This window comes from Zonotrichia albicollis, chromosome 12 (genome assembly GCF_047830755.1).
Source record: "Zonotrichia albicollis isolate bZonAlb1 chromosome 12, bZonAlb1.hap1, whole genome shotgun sequence".
NCBI classification, from domain to species: domain Eukaryota; kingdom Metazoa; phylum Chordata; class Aves; order Passeriformes; family Passerellidae; genus Zonotrichia; species Zonotrichia albicollis.
Window position 1 is genome coordinate 11,855,522 of NC_133830.1, and position 20,476 is coordinate 11,875,997.

Genomic DNA, 20,476 nt, shown 5'->3' on the forward strand with positions numbered 1-20,476 from the left:
CTGCACTGACCTGCCCCATGAGTTTTGTTTCTTTTCTCAGCCCACAGACAGCTCATCACACAGCTGTGGCAGCTGGCAAGGACTGAGTCACCCCTTGGTCACTCTCTGACTATGCTGGCCCTTAGCTGGAAATTACTCATTCCCAATGCAGTGTCAGGAGCTTCCCAGCAGCACAGGAGCACAGCTTTGATCCTGTGAGCAGGACAGACAGTGACCACAGGGAGGACTTCCAATCCATTGATGACTTATGAGAAACAATCTGTATCTAAAACAGAGCAACCACATGATAAAAACCATTAAAAACAATCAGAAATAGCTGTTGCATGGCCCCAGAAACCAGGACATGAACCTTTTATGTAAACAGTCTTGTTTTCCATAGGAAGGTGGAAGCTGTGGCTGGATGCAGTCCAGGATGGCTGTGGAGAGCTCTGACTTCTCCCTCACCAATCTGAGAGGCAGCATTGCTCCACTGGGTGAAAGGTTTGCATGTTATTTTCCACTGCTGGGTGAGGAATCCCCAGGGCACATGGTGAGGCTGTTTGCAATCACGACAAGTGGCTGCACGCTGCCTTGGTGGGCTGAATCATCCTCCCAGGGTGACTTGTCCCCATCTATTCCCACTGGCACAGTCCTGGCCCTGTGGCACAATCCATGAGCAGTGCCCAGGGCACTGTGGGCATGGGACAGGGCAGGAGGGTGCCCCAGAGCCCACCATGGGAGCTGCTGTTGAGGAAGGTCTTGCCATGCCCTGAGCTGTGCCACTTTAATAACACAGAGCTACAAAATTCATCTCCAAGGACAGGGATAAGATCCCAGCTCACCTTGTTGCAAACAGCAGCTCTGGATGACAGCGCAGGGGTACAAACCCCTCTGTGCACACCTGGAGCAGCCCTGGGTGAGAGCACAGGGGTACAAACCCCTCTGTGCACACCTGGAGCAGCCCTGGGTGAGAGCACAGGGGTACAAACCCCTCTGTGCACACCTGGAGCAGCCACCCTGCCACTCTTCAGGGCCCTTCATTGCACAACCTGGGACAAACACAACAACAACATTCCTGCTGTTTAAAACATCATAAAGCAAGACCTGCTTGCCTAATAACAGCTTTAAAAAATGCTTTATTAACTCTACTCAAAGTTAATGCATGCATTATGTGCATTTTAATTACATCTTTAACTGCTAACAACATGGGTGCACTTATTAGCACAAAACCTTATTTGGTGGCTGCAATATCTTTATAGAGGATTAACTTCAAAGCCTCATCTTGTCATGCATGAAAGCCTGTATTTCAGATTACCTCCTGCTCTCTTACAGCTCAGCTAAGCAGTCTCCTTCAAGAAACTGGAACCATCATGAGGCATTTTTCCTTGGACTGCCTTGTAGTGGGCAGGCTGTCATGGTTCAAACCACTAACTGAACAATACTGACTGATTAAATTGAAAAAGAAAACCCTATCAGAGTCCTGGACCAGCAAAGGAATTGTGCCTTGACAGTAATGAATTAGGTAGAACCCTTAGCTTCCAGAATTAGAAATAAAAATTGAGTACCAAAGATTTGATTCAAAACATTCCACATATCTTACACACCAAATACTTTTCCCCTGCATTGCACTGAAATGCCCGAGGGTCACAGCAGGACAATATTGCCATTGTATTGGCACTGAAAGCACTTCCCAAATGCCCATATATGGCCTGCAGCACAGCCATGAACTTTAGCAATCTAGAATGGCTCAAGTGCTTTGCTACTTATTAACCTGAAAGTCCAGGAGGCTGTGACAAAACACTCTGCCTGATGCTTGTGATGAGGTCACCAGGAGCCCAAAGGCCATTTCATTTGCCCACTTTTATGGTGCTGGCATCTTCAGGGCTGGCCCTTCCTGCACCTCCCCCTGTCATAGCAGATGTTGTCAGAGCAGCAATTTGTGTAAAAATGGTAAAAATTAAGAAATGTGCAACACTTTAAAGTGTGCTACATGGAAGGGGAGGCCCCTTGTCCAGAAAACAGAGCTGTGGTGGGTCCTGGGGAGCAGCAGCCTGGGGGTGTTGGTCCCCACACTGCCCCTCACACCCAACACCCTCTGCCCATGCTGGCCCTGTTCCCTGTTCCCAATCTGCTCTTTGGGGAACAGGATAATGGGGTGTCAGATGGGGCAGCAGGGACACCCCGACAGGCTGGGGCTCAGGCAGACCCAGCCACTCTCTGCACCCCTGTTTGAACGGGCACAGCAGCACCGGTGTCCCCAGCAGTGCCCAGCCCTGAGCAGCACACAGACACCACCACATCTTCCCTACAGAGGAGAAATGAAGCTGCAGCCAAGCCCTCAAGGAGCACCCCGTGAGTCCCCGCTGCCCTCCCAGCCCCAGCAGGCTTCCTCTGCAGAGCACAAGGGGATGTGGTCTGGCCCCGCAGTGTCTCCCTCCAGCCCTCCCAGGCAGGCACAGGAAACCTCAGAGATCCTCTCAGCCCATCTCTGCCAACAAAAACAGTTCTGTGGGTTCCCTAGAGGCTGCCAAAAGGAAGCAGCTGTGCCTGAAGGGAGAGGAGGAACTCCCTCATGGCTGCAGGACCTCACACCCCCTGTCCCGTGGGGACCTTAAGCAAACACGTGATACAGGGACACTTCTCACCCATCCACCCCACAGCACCTCCTGGGCAGTGGGAGGAAGATGCGGGGCTGAGCTGCTGCTGCAGGGGGTGACACACCAGGCACAGCCCCGTGAACCCAGGACAGGCCCCACCAAAGGGCCCTGGCAGCTCCTGCTCACAGCTCCTGCCTTGCCCTCAGCCTGCTGAGCTGCCCCAGCCCCCTGGGAGCAGGCAGAGCCTGAGGAAGGGCTTTATTTGTGAATGTTCCACAGGTGCTGCTCCTCTGGAGAGGGTCCCTCACCTGCCATCATCCCAAGTGGGGACAGGAAGCCCAGAATGTGCTGGTTTCAGCAGCAGCTTCTTGTGCAAGGGCAGCCCTGAACTGTCAGCGTTCATGCACCCACACCAAGCGTGTTTTGTGATCTGATAAGGCTGCTCAGAAGGGGCAGTAAACAGGGGGTAAAGTGCTGCAGAAAGGAACATGAGCTCCCTGTGTCACCCCCCACAGGTGACAGGCTGCTGTTTGTCCCCCTGATAATGCCTGGGGTGGAGGAGAGAGGTAACTGATATGCCAGGAGCAAGATAAACACAGTATTGACAGCCATGGTTCAAGGTCAAAACCTTCATGGGCACCACAAAACCACTTTCTCTGTGATGCCAGGGTAGCCAAAACAAGCGTGATTTTGGGGAGAGCTCTGGGTTTGGATGACTCTGACCCTGAGGCTGCAGCTGCTGTCGCAAGCACTTGGCTCAGGCTGAGCTTTCAGCAAGGTTAACCTGGACATTTACACCCCTCCAAGGCTGCCACTTTCCCTCCCCTCTCTCTTTATTGATTTCTTCCAGAGCCTGTCCTGCCTGGGGACAGCTCACTGGAGACCCAGAGCAGAGGAGGCATCACCTAATCCCTGTTATTTTGGAGGATGGCCTGCCCACTGCCCAGCTTGGTTGGCAAACACTGCAGTGAAGTGATGACACTTCCCTTGCTGGCAGCCAGTGCTCCAAATTCCATTAATGCCAGAAGGGATTGGTGGTGCCCATTCCAATACCTGCAGCACAGTCCCTGGAGAACTGGCCTCCCTGCAAGCCTGGATCCCACTGCTTCCAGCTGTGTCATGTCCCTGGGAGCCCTTCCAGTGCTGTGCTTTGTGCTGCCTGCACCTCAGCCCGCTCGGTTGGTTCAGCATGTCCTGGTGCCTCTGGATCTAGAGCTGCTTGGGCAGCAGGGTGCAGCAGGCTGGGAGTTCCTAGAAAAAGGAAAGAGGATATGAAAGCACCCTGTCAGCACAGGGGAAAAAATTCAAGACACTTCAAGATGTCATTTGGCCTGAACTCTTGTTACACCTCCTGCCTTTACAACTTGATTGAGGGCCAACAAATGTGTCTCTGGCTGAGGGCTGGCATGTGTGGAGGATTAAGAGGGCAGGGGGGTGATTTCCCTGCAAAAGCCACCTCAGGAGACCAAGCCATCCCTCCTGCATCACCCTCACTCAGGTGTTGCTTTAGCCAAACTCCTGTGTCCCTTCCACCACACAGCACAAGTGCAAACCCAGGCTCCTGTGCTGGGACACTTGGCCAGCAGTTTGAGGGGCAGTGCTGGGGCACCATCTTACCATGGCTGCCTGGCAGTCCCTTCCAGTGGGCTTCTGGTGCCCTCCAGAAATCCCAGTCTTCTCCTCTGCTGCTTCCCAGACCCTTTCACCATCCAGCCCGTCCATCTCCTGGGATGGCCCAGGGAGTCAGCACAGCCCAGAGTGGTCCCAGCTGGTGCCCAGTCATGGGCAGCACCCCACAGCTGGTGTCTCCCTGTGGGGAGGGACAGTGGCTTCTGCTGGAGCTGCTGCTCTGCCAGGAGTCAGAGGCTGGCTCAGCAGAGCCTGTTTTCCCCTCAGGGAGAACTTCAAAGTCTCCATGCTGCTTTGTGGTGGGAGATGGACATGAGGGAAAGGAGGAAATGGTGATTCCTGTTCCTGACTGACACAGCTGGGTTTGACACCAGGCAGCCACAAGGGACGGAGGCATAAACACACACACATCCATAGGCACGCTCGCAGCAGCTCACTTTGCCCAGGTCCGTGAAGATGCTGCTCTTCTTCTTGCTTTCACTCCTCCATTTCAACCCATCTCTGAGCCTCAAAATCTGCTCCTTCAATGTGATGTCTTTTGGAGAAGCTAAAATAGCCAAGCCTGAAGTCATCGATGCTGTGGTAAAGGTACGTTTGTTTGCCTGGATGAGACAGACACTGAGCTTTTCTAGCTTTTCTTAGATGCACAATCTTGCACTTTGCTTGTCTTTCACAGTTAAATATCAAGCAAAAAAAAAAAGGCTAATTATTTAAAGAATATCATATTCTTGAAGTAAAAATCAGCTGAACAGAATGTGTGTTGTTGAACAGAATGTATGTTGTTATTTTAGCCTTCATGGGAATATAACAGAAAAAATATTTGCTGTTTGCTTTGGAAATTGAGTTACAAAAGGAGGAAAACCTCAATGCAAAGTAAAAATAATTTTCACTTTAAATCCATAAAGCTTTGTTTTGTGATACATTATTTACCTTCTTTATGTGCTAATTATTCTCAAATATTCTTGTCTAATTAAACCTATTCTTAGGGCAGCAAATAGTATCTGTCAAGTTAGAGTCTGGTAGAAATTTGAAAAACCAGTTTCTGTAAGCAAACCCTCACCATCAGGCTGCCTCTACAAAAGCTGAAGATAACCCTGGCTTTAAAAACAACCACCTTTAAGACTTGGAGCTTTGCCCTCCAAGATGCCACAGTGAGGGAGGACAAGGGGCTTGGCATTGTGAGGGGCTGTGCGAGCAGGATGGCACCAAGGAGGAATGGCACCACATTGTTAGGTTGTATTCCTTTCATTGCAAACTGGCAGAGAAGAGTGGTTTCCTTGGCTTTGCATTCCAGACCGTTCTTCCTGTGCTGTCATCACTGTGGGCAACATATACTAAATATACATTTATATATATAAATATATATACTAAATTTGGTGGTCACTTAGATAGTTGTGGCTAAGTTTCAGGGGGCACAGAGAGGGGCTTTTTTCCCTGACCAAAATCCCCCACGAGGTCTGAAGTACAATGAAGCCGGGGCAGAGGGAAGGCCGTGAGAATGCTGGGCTTTGGGTGAGCGGGACTTTCCCACGGGGAATCCCAACAGAGCTGTGGGAGCTGAGCTCCAGGGCAGCCCCTGGTGCTGGGAGCCCATTTCAGGCCGGGGCTTTCTCTGGGCTGCGGGGGCTGTTCCAGAGGGATCACCGGGGACAAGTGGGCGCTCCCCGTGGGGAAGGAGCGGGGCGGGCAGAGGCAGCGCCAGCCCTGGAGCGATGCTGGGATCAGGCTCAGGGAGAGGCTTTTGCTGCCCCTTCCCCTCCACACTTCCTCCTCGGGGTCAGGTGCCGAAGTTTCCCACTGAATCTGAAACTCTTGTGCTCCCGGGTTCCCTCTCCCAGTTCCTGCTGGGCTCTGCAGCAGCTCTGAAAGCAGAAAGGCTCCGTTCCAGCCCCGCTCCCCTCCCATGACCCCAGGCTGTCACTTCTTTCTCAAAGGACTTCCCCATGGAACCGCTGTAGCCACTTCTTCCTGACCCTTCCCAATCCTCCCAAACCAGGCGTGTGCAAACCTGCTCCTGCTCCTTCCCCCGGCAGGTCGTTTCCCGCTGTGACATCATGCTGCTGATGGAAATCAAGGACAGCAAGAACCGGGTTTGTCCCCTCCTGGTGGAGAAGCTCACCAGGTAGGGTGGCCGTGGGCGAATGGACAAATGTTGGGAAAGCTGCTTGGCAAAAGAGCCTGTGCTCTGCTCGGTGCCACATTCCTGGGGCAAAATCCAAGGATGTGGGCTCTGTCCCAGTGTCAGGGAGGGACCAGACTCTGGCAGTCTCATGGAGGGACAGGAGCAAAGGCAGTTCCAGACCACGGTAGAACACATTTTTAAATCAGTAAACCAAGTTAAATTCCTTTTGCTACGGAGAAGTTCCCAAAGGAGAAAGGAAATGAGGGGGAATGCCCTCACGGGGCTGGCATCAGGCTGCAGCAGGACAGCCACCTTCCTGCAGGACTCGGAACTGCTTCAGATTAGGGATTGCTCGCCTGGACAATCCAGACATCCAGAGGAAATAGCAGCGCTCAGCTGGATGGACATGACAGCCAGCTGAAGGAGAGACAGAGGCTGCAATGAGCAGGGAGAGGGTGCAGTGAAGAGCAAGTGGCAGAGCAGGGCTCCAGCTCCTGAGAAGGGTTTAGTGTCTGTACCCACCTGCCTCTGAGGCCAGGCAGGCAATGCCCAAACCCTGGGACAGAGGCAAAATTATCTCTCTCAGCCCCTTGTGAGTGCAGAAATAAACTCAGGGACATCTCTTTCCTTCCAGTCAGCGGAAGGGGCCAAAGGAGGAATACAGGTGTGTGGCCAGCAAGAGGCTGGGAAGGAACAGCTACAAGGAGCAGTATGCCTTCATCTACAGGTGGGTGAGTCCCCTTTGCCAACAAGCCAGACCCTGGAGATGGGCTGGACGTGGTGGTGGCTTTGCTGAGAGGGAGGCAGAGAGGTGCAGGCTGTGCAGGTGGGCTGAGCTGTGCTGGGTGTGGGGATCATCCCAGCACAGCCATCTGTGTGTCTGCACCCACCCCAGACCATGGAGTCAGTGTTAGACACACCTCAGAGAGCCACAGGTGTGACAGCCCCCATCCTGTTCATTCTGCTGCAGGCAAGACCAGGTATCAGTGAGACAAACCTACCAGTACCCTGACACCCAGCCTGGGGATGAAGATGTCTTCTCCAGAGAGCCCTTCATCATCTGGTGGCAGTCTCCCAAAACTGGTGAGGTGTTTCAGAAAGAAGTCACTGTTGCACTGTGAGCCAGCACAGCAGCCCTGGCTGGACCATGCCAGAGGCTCCAGAGCTGCATCCAGACCCCACTCTTCCTCCCAAGAGCAGCATTTTCCCTTCAGGGCTGCTGCCTCTGGGAAATGCCACAGCCCTGCTCATGCCCTGCTGGGAAAGCCTCTGCTGCTGCCATGGGCAGTGGGTTGGTGGGTGCATTCCCTGCAGCGGGCACAGCCTGGGAGCAGCTCCTGTGTGTGTGCTGGGTCAGGATTTGCCTGCACTGGCACAGCTCCTCAGGCCCAGCTCAGTGCCTGGAGGGGGTCACTGTGCAGCCACAGAGATCACCCTGGCCTACAGTCAGAAAGGGCAGTAAACAGGGAGTTTCTCCCTCAGAAAAATCAATAAACAAGCTGTTTCTCCCTCAGAAAAATTCCCTTGCTGACAAGTCAGTCTCTGTTTCTTTGTGACTCATTCTCTGTCTAACCATTACATTTTTCTTGTTCCTCTGCCTTGTTTTGAAGCTGTCAGTGAGTTTGCCATTATCCCTCTGCACACCACACCAGACACAGCAGTGAGGGAGATTGATGAGCTCTATGATGTGTATTTGGATGTCAAACAGCGCTGGAAAACTGAGGTTGGTTGCCACATCTGTGTCACTAATTGGGCTTTGCTACTGAGTCACTGGCCATATTATTCACTATGCAGAGCTGAAAACCTCAAACCCATTGACAACGCACCCCAGGTTTTAAATATCTCTTTGGTGTATTTTCATTGAGCTCTCCACATTTTATACAGTAAACTTGATCATCTATTAAACTATTATCAGCATGCCCTGATGTGCCCAGCAGAAAGGAGAAACCCCACTGCATCCATGGACCATAAAAATTCTCATTGGTCTTTTGAAAAGCATGATTTTCAAAAGACCATTTTCTCATGATTACATTTGGAAACACTTCTCCCTTCCAGAACTTCATCTTCATGGGGGACTTCAATGCTGGGTGCAGCTATGTTCCCCAGAAGCAGTGGAAGAACATCCGTCTGAGGACCTACTCCGAGTTCCTGTGGCTAATTGGTGACAAAAATGACACAACCGTGAGGAACAGCACCAGATGCCCGTATGACAGGTAAAGGGCTCACTGCCAAACCACCCACTGGCTACGACTCTCTGAGAGAATATTGTATCAAGAGGTGTCAGCGACCGGCAGAGGAAACAAATGTTCATGAGGCCATCAGAGATAAAGCAGTGTCCAGGGGAAATGTGATCCAAATGCTTCCAGTGAGGAGCACAAAGCCCTGTGCAGACCAGACTGGGCAGGATTTACACACCTCAGCCACTGCTGTGGCTCAGGGAGGGACAGAAGCAGCACTTCTCATCTGCAGGGAGCCCTGCAGACCCCTGGCAGGAGGTGCTGCTGCCTCCTCCGTGCCAGCTTTGCACCATGGCTTTTGCTCCTGTGTTTGTAATTTGGATTGACAAACACGCAGAGGGGACACCTCACCTTGCCCTGGACATGTGGCAGTCCTGCTGCCACTGCAGTTCCCTCAGCAGGGACAAGAACACATCTGCTATTAGAGCCCAGAGCCCTCTTGAAGGATGAATTCCTGGATCTGAGCAAGCCTTCACTGGTACCTCAGTCATTGTCCTGTGGCTTTTGCATCCAGAGCAGGGCTGTGAAATTTGCAGCATTGGGTGGGTTTAGACAGGAGGCATTTATGATTGGCTTCCAAGACCAGTGCACACCAAGGTATTCATGTGCACACCAAGATATTCACGTGCCCCACTGCCTGTGTGGCACCTACAGGAGCTGCCACCTCTGGGTGGGCAGTCCATGGGCAAGCACAAACCACACACAGCTGTGACTCCCTTCAGAGCCCCTCTCTGCACCAGCTCGGTGCAGTGTGGCTGCCACGGGTCAGGCACCCATGACAGCACCCATTCCTTGTCCCTTTCAGGATTGTGGTCACTGGACAGAAGCTCATCCAGGCTGTGGTGCCACACTCTGCCAACATCTTTGATTTCCAGGAGGAGTTTCAGATGACTGAGGAGCAGGTAGGCAGAGCAGAGCCCTAGCACAGGGCTGACACAGGAGCACAGAGCCAGCAGTGCCCGGGCAGTGCTGAACACAGGCCTGGCTGTGACACCAGGGCTCTGTGACCACCCCTCCCAACTGGTGCAATGCCCATGGTGCCACCTCCCCACGCCCAGCCAGGGCTGGCACAGAGCTCCCAACCCCCTGTGCTGTTGTCTTGCAGGCACTGGGGGTGAGTGACCATTTCCCAGTAGAATTTGAGTTAAAGGCAAAAGGAGGCTTCCTCAACTGGCTGAGATCCAAGTTCTCAAGGAAGAAGAGACCAAAGAAGAGCCGCTCATAGAGATCATGAGCATGCTGAGTCCTCCTGCCTGCACAGAGATACACAGATGCCAGATCTTGTAGAAGTCTGTATAGAAATGCTCACAGCAAGTGCAATATTTAGCAGGTAAAAAAAGCAAAATATTTTGTAAAGTTCAAATATTTTGAGTGAGAAGGAAAATTAGGCCTTTATGCTGTTTTTTCTTCATTGTATATAGAAATAAATCAGCTAGGAGCAGCACACTGTACTTACTGTACTGGTCACAAATGTAAGGAGCTACTGCAGGGCTGAAATATTTCTGTGTGCTTTACCTGCCACACCTGAAGGGCAGGGAGCTCCACAAGTTTCCATGGGCTCTGGAGCTCTGCCATTCCTCTGCAGGGGCAGAAGGATTAAAAAGGACATTTTTGCATCATGTGTGTGTCTCTGTGTGTGTGTTTATGCTTCAGAGCTGCAGCCAGTGGACATGAGGTAGTACCTGGTGGTTTGCAATGTAGAACATTGCTGAATTTAGAGTATTTCTCAGTGAGGTGTTTAAACTGGTCACAGCATCCAGAGATTTGGGAAAGACAGAAGAGACAGAGGGACAGGCAGAGAGAGCCCCTTTTCTGCACTGCCCCAGCTCAGGGCAGCAGGAAGCTGATGGTTCTCACCCCTGCCCACCTGCAGGGCAGGTGAGATGCCCCAGGGATCCCAGGTGACACTGCTGCCAACAGAGTGTCATAAAATTCACATCAAAATCTGATTTCAGCATCCTGACATGTAAGTGAACTGCATCCCTCCTCAAACAAAAAATCTCCATGGCAGCCCAAAGTCCTCTGATGAACCAGACTTCAATGATGATTATTTAATGTAGTGGTGCAGCAATCTGTGTTCCCAGCTCAGCCCACAGGCAGTGTTTAGTGCAAACCAAACCCTGCCACACAGATGGCATCTGGGGAGTGGGAATAATCCAACTGTTAGTAGAGACAAATATTCATTTCCTTTCATCAGTGCACCCCAGGTTGCCTGCTGAAGGGGCAGGGAGGGCAGGTGAATGAGAGGCTTTGTGGGAGGAAAACAGTTTGGCCTTTGTGAAACCGACTGCTCAGGGACAAGAATTTGAGGAAAGAAACTAAATTAAGAGAAAATTATCCCAGGAGGTTGTGTGCAAGGCAGACAACAAATCCTCCAACTTTTAGTAGCAATTAAACTTGAAATGATACAGCATTTTGTATGCTCCCTCACACTGCAGTCAACACAAAGGAAAAAGCCTGATTTAGGACAAATATTTACATTGGGATTTTTATAGAGATGCCACTGTTTGGCTGACATCAGTGATGGTTCATGTGAAGGCTGAAATGAATCTGAGGCTCTGGCCTCACATCTTGCTTCTATGTAAGCACTTTCTCTCTCCTGGCTTTCAGAAAGGAGTAGTGCACAGAGAAAGAAATCACCCTCCAGCAATAATGGACACATTCAGTCATGAAAAATACATAATTACAACTAAGATTTACTGGAAATACTTGTCCTTACTTGCAGTATTTGGCATAGCCCTTTATCCACCACTTGAGGATAGGAGATGTGGCAGAGAGAGCCTGGGCAGTGCAGGCAGTGCTGCTGGTCCAGAGCAGTGAGCTGGATGTGGCTGGGACTGAGGGAATTTTCTCCACTGGAGTTCCATGGAGCTGTGTCTTGGGTTTGTGCTGAAAACTGTGCTGATAACACAAAGATGGTTTTGTTGCTGCTGTGCAGCACTTGCACAGAGTCGAGGCACTTTCTGTCTCACCCCAGCAGTAAGTTGGATGGGGATGCACGAGAAATTGAGAGGAGATGGAGCCACAGCAGCTCTGACTCAGGGGATACCCCACACCACATGGAGTCCTGCTCAGCACTCAAACCTTGGGGAGAAGAAAGGTTCATCTTGCAGACATGCTGAGCTTCTGACTGGCAGAAAGACATCCTAATGCATAAATGGTGCTCCTCCATGGAGAGCTGGGACACAGCTTTGTGGGATTCACAGCAGAGGGCATCTGCACTCACATTGTACGTTTGATAGAGGCTGGGAGGTGTCCCAAACTCCCACTGTCAGCACAGTCTGTCTCTCTAGATATTCATTAGACAATATTATAATTACATCCTAAAATATTTAACAGTTCATGTTGTCTCTAGATTTCCTTCCCTGGGGATCATTGCCCATCTGCCCCAACTGCAAAGGGGTTTAAGTTGTTCCAGCCTGCAGGAGCCTCAATGTATTCTGCAGCCAGAACAAAGTTTCTCTTTTTGATGAATAAGGTTTCTTGAGCTTTATTTATGATCAAACAGAAGTTTTTCACTGGGAATCCAAAATTCCTGGAGAGACTTTGTCTCATGCAAGCCAGACCTCAGATCGTGGCTGGGAGAGAAACAAAGAGGCTCTTCAGAAGTGGAAAAGTGTTTCCTCCCCAGCAGCCCTGTTCACAGAGGGCACAGGGCAGAGGGGGCTCAGCTGAACTAAAAGGGCAAAACCCCCCAATCCCTCAGGCTGGGGTCCGTGGGAAGCCCTTCTCCAGTGCATGGTACTGGAGGCATCCCCGCTTCCCACAAACCCAAGGTCTCCACTGCCCTGCACCTCCCCAGCCTACAGGAGGTGTCTCTGCTCCTCACCCCACCGAAACCCACACGAGGGAGGTTTTTACTGCCCTGGGGGTGTAAACCTCTTGGCAGGGAAACCCGCAGGAGCCCACAGCAGCAGCCCCAAGCAGGAGTGCCTCTTCTCTACAGCCTCAATCATCTCCATCTGCATCTTCACCTGCAGAGGGCTCCTGTTCTCCTCCTGCCTTGGCTGCTCCCCACAGCCCTGACACTACCTGCCCACAGGGTGAGAGTTTCTTTGGCCCAGAGCTCTGCCTAGCTAGCTCCTTTTGCCTCTTCTGAGCCACTGACAGCAATGAGGACACAGGAGAGCTGGTACAGAGCCCCACAGGGACCCACCTGGCCTCTTCTTTCAGGGTCTGTACCTAATATCCAATCTAAACCTCCCCTGGTGCATCCTGAGGCTGTTTCCTCATCCATCCCCCACCTGGCTACACTCTCCTGTCAGGTGTTGTAGAGTGATAAGGTCCCTCCTGAGCCTCCTTGGCTCTAGGCTAAACAACCCCACCTGCCCCAGCTACTCCTCATAAAACTGTGTCCCAGACCAGATGAACACACGTACAGATGTTTGGCAGTACAGATGTGCAGCAAACAACTGAGCTGCAGTCCCCAGAAGGGCTGTGTTGTGCTGGTGGCACTGACAGCGAAATCAAAGGCAGGAAAATGACAGAGGCTCCCAGTGTGATGGCAGCAGCTGGTCCCAGCTCGGTGTTCCAGGCTCCCTCAGCCTCTGCAGGGATTGTGAGGAGCACTCGTGCCCCAGGCTGGAGCTGGCCCCTCCCTGACCAAGCATTGCCACGGAACAGGAGCGCGAGTGGAGCAGGAGCTTCCTGGGGCTCGAGTGCTCCGGTGGCTCTCTGGGGGCGCTTCTCTCAGCCCCCTGCAGCCCAGGCTCAGTGGTCCTGCCAGGGCTTTTCTCTGCCAAGCAAGCCTGGGAGATGGGGACAGGGAGGTGAGGGCAGCACTCGCCTTTCTCCTGCCTCTAGTCAAACAAAAACAGTTTCAAAAACCACGTTTCTCCCCCCACCTATGGATGGTAAAAGGCCCTGCAAGCTCCCCGAGCTCCGTGCCCAGAGCAGCGCGGTTCCCGTCCCGCAGGGCCCCCGGCAGAGCCGGGCACACACGAACGCTACCGGGCCCCCTCAGGCGGCATCGCTGCACGGCCCAGCCCGCGTGGATCCCGGGAATTCACACCCAGACCCTCAGCACGGCCAGCAAACCCAGCCGCGGCTGGGAAAGGGAATTTCACCTCCCCATGGATCTGCACCACCCCGTGCTCTGCACTCAGACATCTCCATTCGCTGCAGGCAGCCCGGGGCTGAGCCCAAGGAGTCCATGGGCTAACTGCGTTTCTACATGAATTCTGCATTAAAAAGGGAACATTTTGTTGGCTTGAGGTCTGGTTATTCGTTGCCCACAGTTATTTAACCAGGAAAGATCCTGTGCTGAACCCCACGAGGTGGCAGCAGCTCCCAGGACCAGGGCACAGCCCCTCCTGGGTGTCCCCACCATGCCTGCACCAGGAGCACAAGGACAGCCGGCTTGGGCCACAGTGACCACGGCCTTCCCTGCCTGTCCAACCCCAGGGATGGCTTCCAGTGACTCTGCTCCTGCTCTTTGGTGGTTTGTGCCTGGTTTTGGAAAAGATGGGAGGCTGTTCTGGCCCCAGTGCCACCAACCCCTTTTCCAGTGCCAGGGGAAACTGGAATCAATTTGGATCAGAGGCTTTTTCTGCAACCACAGAATCACAGAGTATCCTGAGTTGAAAGTTGATACTCTTGACCCACAAAAATCATTGAATACAACTCCTGACCCTGCCCACAACAACCCCAAAATTCACATCACGTGCCTGAGAACACTGTCCAAAGGTTTGTGAACTCTGACAGGCTTGGGGCCGTGACCACTTGCCTGGGGAGCCTTTTCCTGTGCTCATCCACTCTCTGTATGAAAAAACTTTTCCTAATAACCAACCTTGACCTCTCTGAGCTGGATTTAGCTCACATTCCTCTCCATCTTCCTGACAGGTCAGGGACACAACCTCTGCACTCTCACCTGGTAGAAAAACACAGGTGCCCTTTCTCTGCAGGCTAGTTTTCCAGCCAGTGTGAAAAACAAGGTTAAATACTTTGTGTGTAATTTTAAATATAGAGTCTCAGCTGTCACTGTTTGCAGGGGCAATTTTCTGGTAGAGAGAAGACAGATTTATAAGAATTAATTTCCATATTGGCAAAGTAACAAAAAACCTTCCCTGAAAAGCTCTGCAAATGCTGGCATTGAGATATGAAGGCTTTCTGTGCCTCTCTGTTGGAAGGAGAACCTGACCCCAGCCATTCTTGGGGAAGCCAGATGCAAAATCCCACCCCCCAAACAAAACACCCGAGCTGGACATCACTGTCAGAAGGAAATATCCACCCTGGCAAGGCAAGGCCAGCTCCTCCATGGGGCCCAAAGGACCCAGCCTTCCAGCTCAGCAGGGATGTAAATATTTGCAGTACCAAGGTCTTGCAGAAAGGGAGCTCAGCACAGGAAAGAGCTGTCAAACATACCTCTAGGTCCTGCTAGATCATATTTTCCTATTAGTTTTTTTTTTAAATCATATATACTAGCCTTTCATTCATGTCATTTAAAAAATGTGCTTTAAATCTCAGTCAAATTAACAGTGACAGGAGCTATAAATCCAACCTGATTTAGTGACAATATTTCTTCTAAGCTTGCAATATAAATTCACAACTATGAAAATTAACTCCGAAAGTCTGAGAAACTCTGAAAAGCCATTTAAAAGCCTTTTCTCAGGAGGCCCTGGGGAAACAGCCCCACACAAGAGGGGGGCCTGGCAGCAGGGCTGTTTTGATAACCTTCAGTGAAAGGGACCTGAGAATATTAACCATTACTGAAGGCTGTGGAGGAAAAAAATGCTGCAGCTCTCTCTGCTGCTTTTCCAGCTCGGATGGAGCTGTGAAGAGATGGCACCTGGGATGGGAATATCTCTGTTACTGCAACACAAGCAAAAATTACTTTTAAAACAAACATTTGTTTAGAGGAGTTTGATGCTGAAATGTTCAGGTACCCAGTGGGTTTGTTCCCAGCAAGGCTGGGTGCTCCAGTGCATGTTCTACTGTCAGCAGCAAAATTCCAAATACTCCCCTTCTGCTGCTCTGGATGTGGACAGGAGATGCAATAAATAAGGAAAAAAGGTATGAAAAAGAAGCTGGCACAAAGCACAGATGAACACCTGGGGATGCTGCCAGCAGCTTTGCAAGGCCCCATTCCTTGTGTGCCAGGGCTGTCCCTGACCTGGCAGAGGACTGTGGGGCAAACAGTTTCATTTGGCTCATGGGAGAGCATGGCACAGTCAGCTGTCATAATAACAAATGGTTTGGAAAGTCTTTGCTCAAACAAATAAAAAACACTGTGTAAAAAGCGTTGTGCCATTCCCTGAATTAAGTTTCATGCAACTCCTTCCCAGATTCTGTCAAGCAATGTCTGTAACCACTTTGGATAGGCTTTTCCATGTGATTTATACTTAGTTTGTTCCCTTCTTTTTCAGGTGAAAAAAAGTGCATTGTCTGCACTGCAAGTACATTTCAATGTGGAGTAAAAAATTAGTTTAAAAAAATCAAATAAATTTAAAACAAATAAATGCAGAAGCTGTGAGTAGAGGAAAAAAAAAAGTTTCTGGATGAGAAATGTCACATTCTCACTTTCAACAGACAATTAGAAGGAAAAGTAATTAAAAGGTTTGCATAATCTTACCAAACCCAGAGCCCTGCTAAGCAACAGCCCTAGCACTCACATTGTGCATGCACCCAGCTGGTATCAGAGCAGGTCAGGGCTTTTTGGGGGTGAAGGGAGATCCAGCTTGGACACACAAAGTGCCTGTACAGGCTCAGGCCTGGAGACTGACCACTGCAGCAACATGGACAAAAAAAATTATGTATACTGGAACACCTTTACACATGTGTATATATATATATACACACATATATATAATGATTCAAGAAATAATTATATAAAGATTAAAAGATTAATTATGTAAAGATTAAATAATCTGAATTATTAAATAAATAGAACTATTAAATAATTTAACATTAAATATTTAAAGGTTAAAGTTATTAAAATAATTTAAATGCATATATTTAATTTATTAGAGATACTCACAGCTGCACAAGGCAAAATGCAATTGTCAGTTTTGCATACAACACCCCAGTACATGAGGTACGGCCACGCTGGCTGCAGAGATGGCCATCAGAAACAGAGTCAAGGCCATGGACAGCCAGAGGGGTCTAAAGAGGGAACTCCAACAGCTCCCCAAAGCAAAGGAGAGGGCCAGTAGAGGCAACCATGAGATGCCAGGGTATGGCAGGAACAAGCACAGCCTGGGTCAGGGATGGCTGCAGAGCAGACTTGAGCTGCAGGATGAGAAGGACAGGCTGAGTGTAGGGGCTGTGAGGAGCTCCAGGCCATCACCTCCAAAGCCCTTTCTATTGGTCATTGAGATGTACAAACACATCCCACCAGCAGCAGGCAGGGGCTGGAATGCTCTGGAGTCACCATCCCATGGCAGCTGCTGTGCTGCAGGGACCTACCTTCCACCAAAACAGCCACTGAGCCTCCCAGATGTGCCACGGGTGCCACATGGGTGCCATGTAGCAGTGCCCTGCCCTGGGTCACTGCAGCAGCAGGCAGGGCTCCAGCTAGCCACCAGGGCACTGCCACATCTAGTGCAGTGCCCACAGGACAGCTCAGGTCAATTAAGGAAGGATCAAGTTCCAAGTGAGACTCACAGGTACCAAGTGGCCAAATGCTACTGCAAACCACCAAGGAGAGAGACTAAAAACAAAGGAGGAAATATTAACAATGAAGAAAAAAGAAGAAAAAGAATTTCAGGTCAACCAAATTGATAGAAAAGCACTTCCACACCTAAAGGTAAAAACCTCTATAGTGAAGGAAGTGCATCTTGTACCATTGCAAGTGTGCCCAGCAGGAGGCACTGGGACACCAGTAACACGTACACAACACCCCGGACTGCCTGGGTAGCCACTGCACTTAAAAACCTTTGTCAAGGTGCCAAAGGCAGAGCAGAACGGCCCCCAAAGCACGGATCTGTGCCCAACACAGCCACTCCTCAGCTGGCAGAGCTGCTGGAGGTAGCTGAATGTTGTTGTCCAAAATCAACCCTGCCAAGAAGCTCCTCTCATCACCACCACTGGGTGCTTGCTGTCCTTAGCAAGGTCATTTTTGTGGCCACTCCAAAGCTGTCAGTGCCCAGGCCAGGCAGAGTTGGTCACTTGAAGCAGAGCTCAGCTTACACTGAGCTTACACTGGAGGTAACCCCAGCCACAGCAGCAAGCAGGGTCCATCAGCTTCACACACAACTCCTGCTAATTTCAGCCAGTGTCATCAAACCAAGACAGTCAAGAGAAGGCCAGACAAGCACAGGGTGGACTGGGACACAGGAGTTATGCAGGTGAGATACTCTCAAGGTTTACCCACACCAACAGCTGTATCCAGGCTTGTTTTGTTTAAAACATTGAATAGGAGGCCCACGCTGAGATACCTACCACAAGGCTAATGAGTTAACTATAAAAAGGAAATAATCTGATAAGCCTGGGGCAGGAAAGTCCTTGGCAGCCACTGCATCTCAGGTTTCACAGGGGCTTTCAGCAGGAGAGTGTTTGGGAAAACATCTGCTGGTTTCCATGGCTGTGCCTGGAGGTGCTGGCCCCAGGTGCAGGGAGACACCTTCTGCAAACAAGCTCAGGGATCCCAAGGAATTACAGCCCAGACAGCAGCTCCAGGGACACAGCACTGCCCCGTGCCTGGGTCTGCACAGGGCAAACCAGCACAGCTGTGTAATGCTCCAGCCACACTGTGCCCACTGCACCCTGCACGTTTGCATATGGCTTAAACTTCTGCCAATTTGTTTTCAGGAAAAAGAAAGGTTTCAGGGGAAAAAAGTTAATGCTGTTGAGGTTCTGCCCAAGTTTTCATGGCTACCTGCACAGCCCATAGGCTATTTGGTCTGCCTGAAGCTGCTGTGTGGTGTACTTTCAGTCGGAACTTTACTGACTACATATGAAAAGAATCAGATGTTGTTTTTAACATGCACATTTTAATGAAGCAAACATTTCTATTTAATAAGTTATAAGATACAATTTTACAAATCCTGCATTTTATTCCAGTTTATTTTGTTTTTACTTTCTAGTTTACAATGTAGTGAGCATTTCACATTAAGGCACTAAAAAAGCACAGTAAAAAAACCCCAACCTTCCTTTTTTTGCCAATAACTGTGCTGGAGAGCAGTACATCCACATGTAATTACAGAACCGTAAGCATGAACTTCTCCCGAGGGACAGTGACATATCAACAGGTTTTCAACAAATCCTACCTTCTCCAAACTGCAGAGTCTGAGCTCATCAGGAGAGTTTACTAAAGCCCCAGCAGCTGGCAGCAATTCAGATATGCACCTGGGAAGTAGTATGGAGTAATCCGGGACAAACAGACAAGTTACAAGGAAGTTTCCACTCCCTAACCCTCAGCAGCAACGCCTGTTGCAGCACAAAGGGGGTTTCAGGAGAGGTGAGTTTGCTTCGGGCATATCCTTGGACAGAGATACAATAAAACACCTTGCACCAAAGAGGGGTTTGTTCATTGATATTGCTAATATTGGTATTGCTATTACTGGTAACCTCACAGACCCACCCTGTGTCCCACTGCAGATGTGGGTCCCATTCCCAGGATGGCTCCTTTGCCTCATCTCAGACACTGGCCTGGCCTGCAGCCTCCAGAGAAACCAGTGGTCATCTTCTCAACACACCTTGGTGCTCTGGACTGCAGTGACTCTGGGCCACACAGGTGACAGCCATGCCTGGCTAGGCAAGTTCAGGGGCTTTAGTTAACCCAGCCAACCCACGGTTTGTTCTTAAATCAAAAAGAGTGTGGGGGGTTACCTGTAAAGTTGAAGAAACATCACCAGCATCCCAAGCTCATTAAAAACCGCATTACTAGCATTATGGCCAAAAAGCTATCTGTCTCTAGAGTTACAAAGCGTTAACATAGAGAGAAAGCTTACAGGAAATAATTTTCAATCTGCTTTTGGTTTGCTATAAAAGATGAACTTTTTCTAAATGTAAACCATTGGCAAAGCATTTTCAGGAACATTTTAAATTTGAGTGGTAAAGCTACTTATAATAGCTTTTTATAATGTTAAGCATTAAAATTGATCAAGTATACAAAGGCACCTACTATAGTACCAGTTTTACCTCATTTCTTTACAGAAAAGAATTTGAACTGGGGACAGCCCAAGTCATATTCCATAACTAAAATGCAAAGTCTCCAGTCAAATAAAATCAGTAGTTAAAGATACCCAATTACAAAGACAAATTCCAGTTTTCAATTAACATCTAAAGTCTTTAACATCCGCAAGGGAAATTAGTGTCTAGTCATCCACATGATTCTCCAAACATTAACAGTGACCCGGACAGAACTACAAAGGTATAATTTGAGGAGATATTAAATAAATTGACATTAGGTTGGTAAGTAGGATAGAAGTGAAATGCTTGTAAAAAACAGTTAGAATTTATGTCTGACTATTGAAATGTGAGCCGTGTGTATCTAGAGGCTGCATTTTGCAACACGGCCGCACCCCGGACAGCTCTGCATGTGAGCTGCCAACACAGAGAGCGCCCGGCAGCGCCGTGCCTACGGAACTGTGACATGGAAGGGACTCCCAGGAATGTGCTCGTCACCCCACTTCACTGCCAGGACATAGTCCCCCCTTTCCTTGACAACGTAAGTGACATTGTACTGATGGCTGCCCAAATGCTTGATGGACACCTCTTCACATGGTATTGTAGGTCCGTGGACGCCAACTAAGAGCATGTTGGAACCTGTAGCAAAACACACAACTGTTAGGGTCCCTGAGCTGAAACAAGGCAGCGTGGCTCTATCATAATATATCAGCTCTGGAACACATGGATTTTATTATTTTAATTCACAGAGTGGTAGCTGAGCCATACCTCAGATTAATTTGGTATAAGAAGGAATTTTATATTAAAAAACTTTCAACCTCATAGAGGTGAGAGTTTATCTGTGC

At 49.9% G+C, this 20,476-nt stretch overlaps 2 protein-coding genes and 1 long non-coding RNA gene across 5 annotated transcripts in view; 1 reads left to right on the forward strand and 2 right to left on the reverse strand.

The window, feature by feature from the left end:
* Nucleotides 1–82: 82 nt before the first annotated feature.
* On the reverse strand, nucleotides 83–6,447 carry LOC141730643 (uncharacterized). The gene is made up of 3 exons (XR_012582228.1): nucleotides 6,214–6,447; nucleotides 3,630–3,827; nucleotides 83–1,028 (listed from the first exon to the last, which is right to left on the reverse strand). It is a non-coding gene; the product is annotated as an uncharacterized LOC141730643 (long non-coding RNA).
* On the forward strand, nucleotides 4,483–10,008 carry DNASE1L3 (deoxyribonuclease 1L3). Its single transcript, XM_005485426.3, has 8 exons — nucleotides 4,483–4,793; nucleotides 6,239–6,327; nucleotides 6,962–7,054; nucleotides 7,298–7,410; nucleotides 7,938–8,050; nucleotides 8,383–8,540; nucleotides 9,370–9,466; nucleotides 9,670–10,008. Exons 1-8 carry the CDS (start codon nucleotides 4,662–4,664, stop codon nucleotides 9,787–9,789), a joined length of 915 nt encoding a protein of 304 aa, XP_005485483.2. The 5' UTR covers nucleotides 4,483–4,661; the 3' UTR covers nucleotides 9,790–10,008.
* Nucleotides 10,009–18,473: 8,465 nt separating this feature from the next.
* Nucleotides 18,474–20,476, reverse strand: part of FLNB (filamin B) — an 88,462-nt gene continuing 86,459 nt past the window's right edge. For all 3 annotated transcript variants that reach the window (XM_074549815.1, XM_074549814.1, XM_074549813.1), the window contains one exon: nucleotides 18,474–20,270. In XM_074549815.1, the coding sequence (XP_074405916.1) occupies nucleotides 20,083–20,270 (188 nt within the window). In that variant the 3' untranslated portion in view covers nucleotides 18,474–20,082. The remainder of the gene's footprint in view (nucleotides 20,271–20,476) is intronic.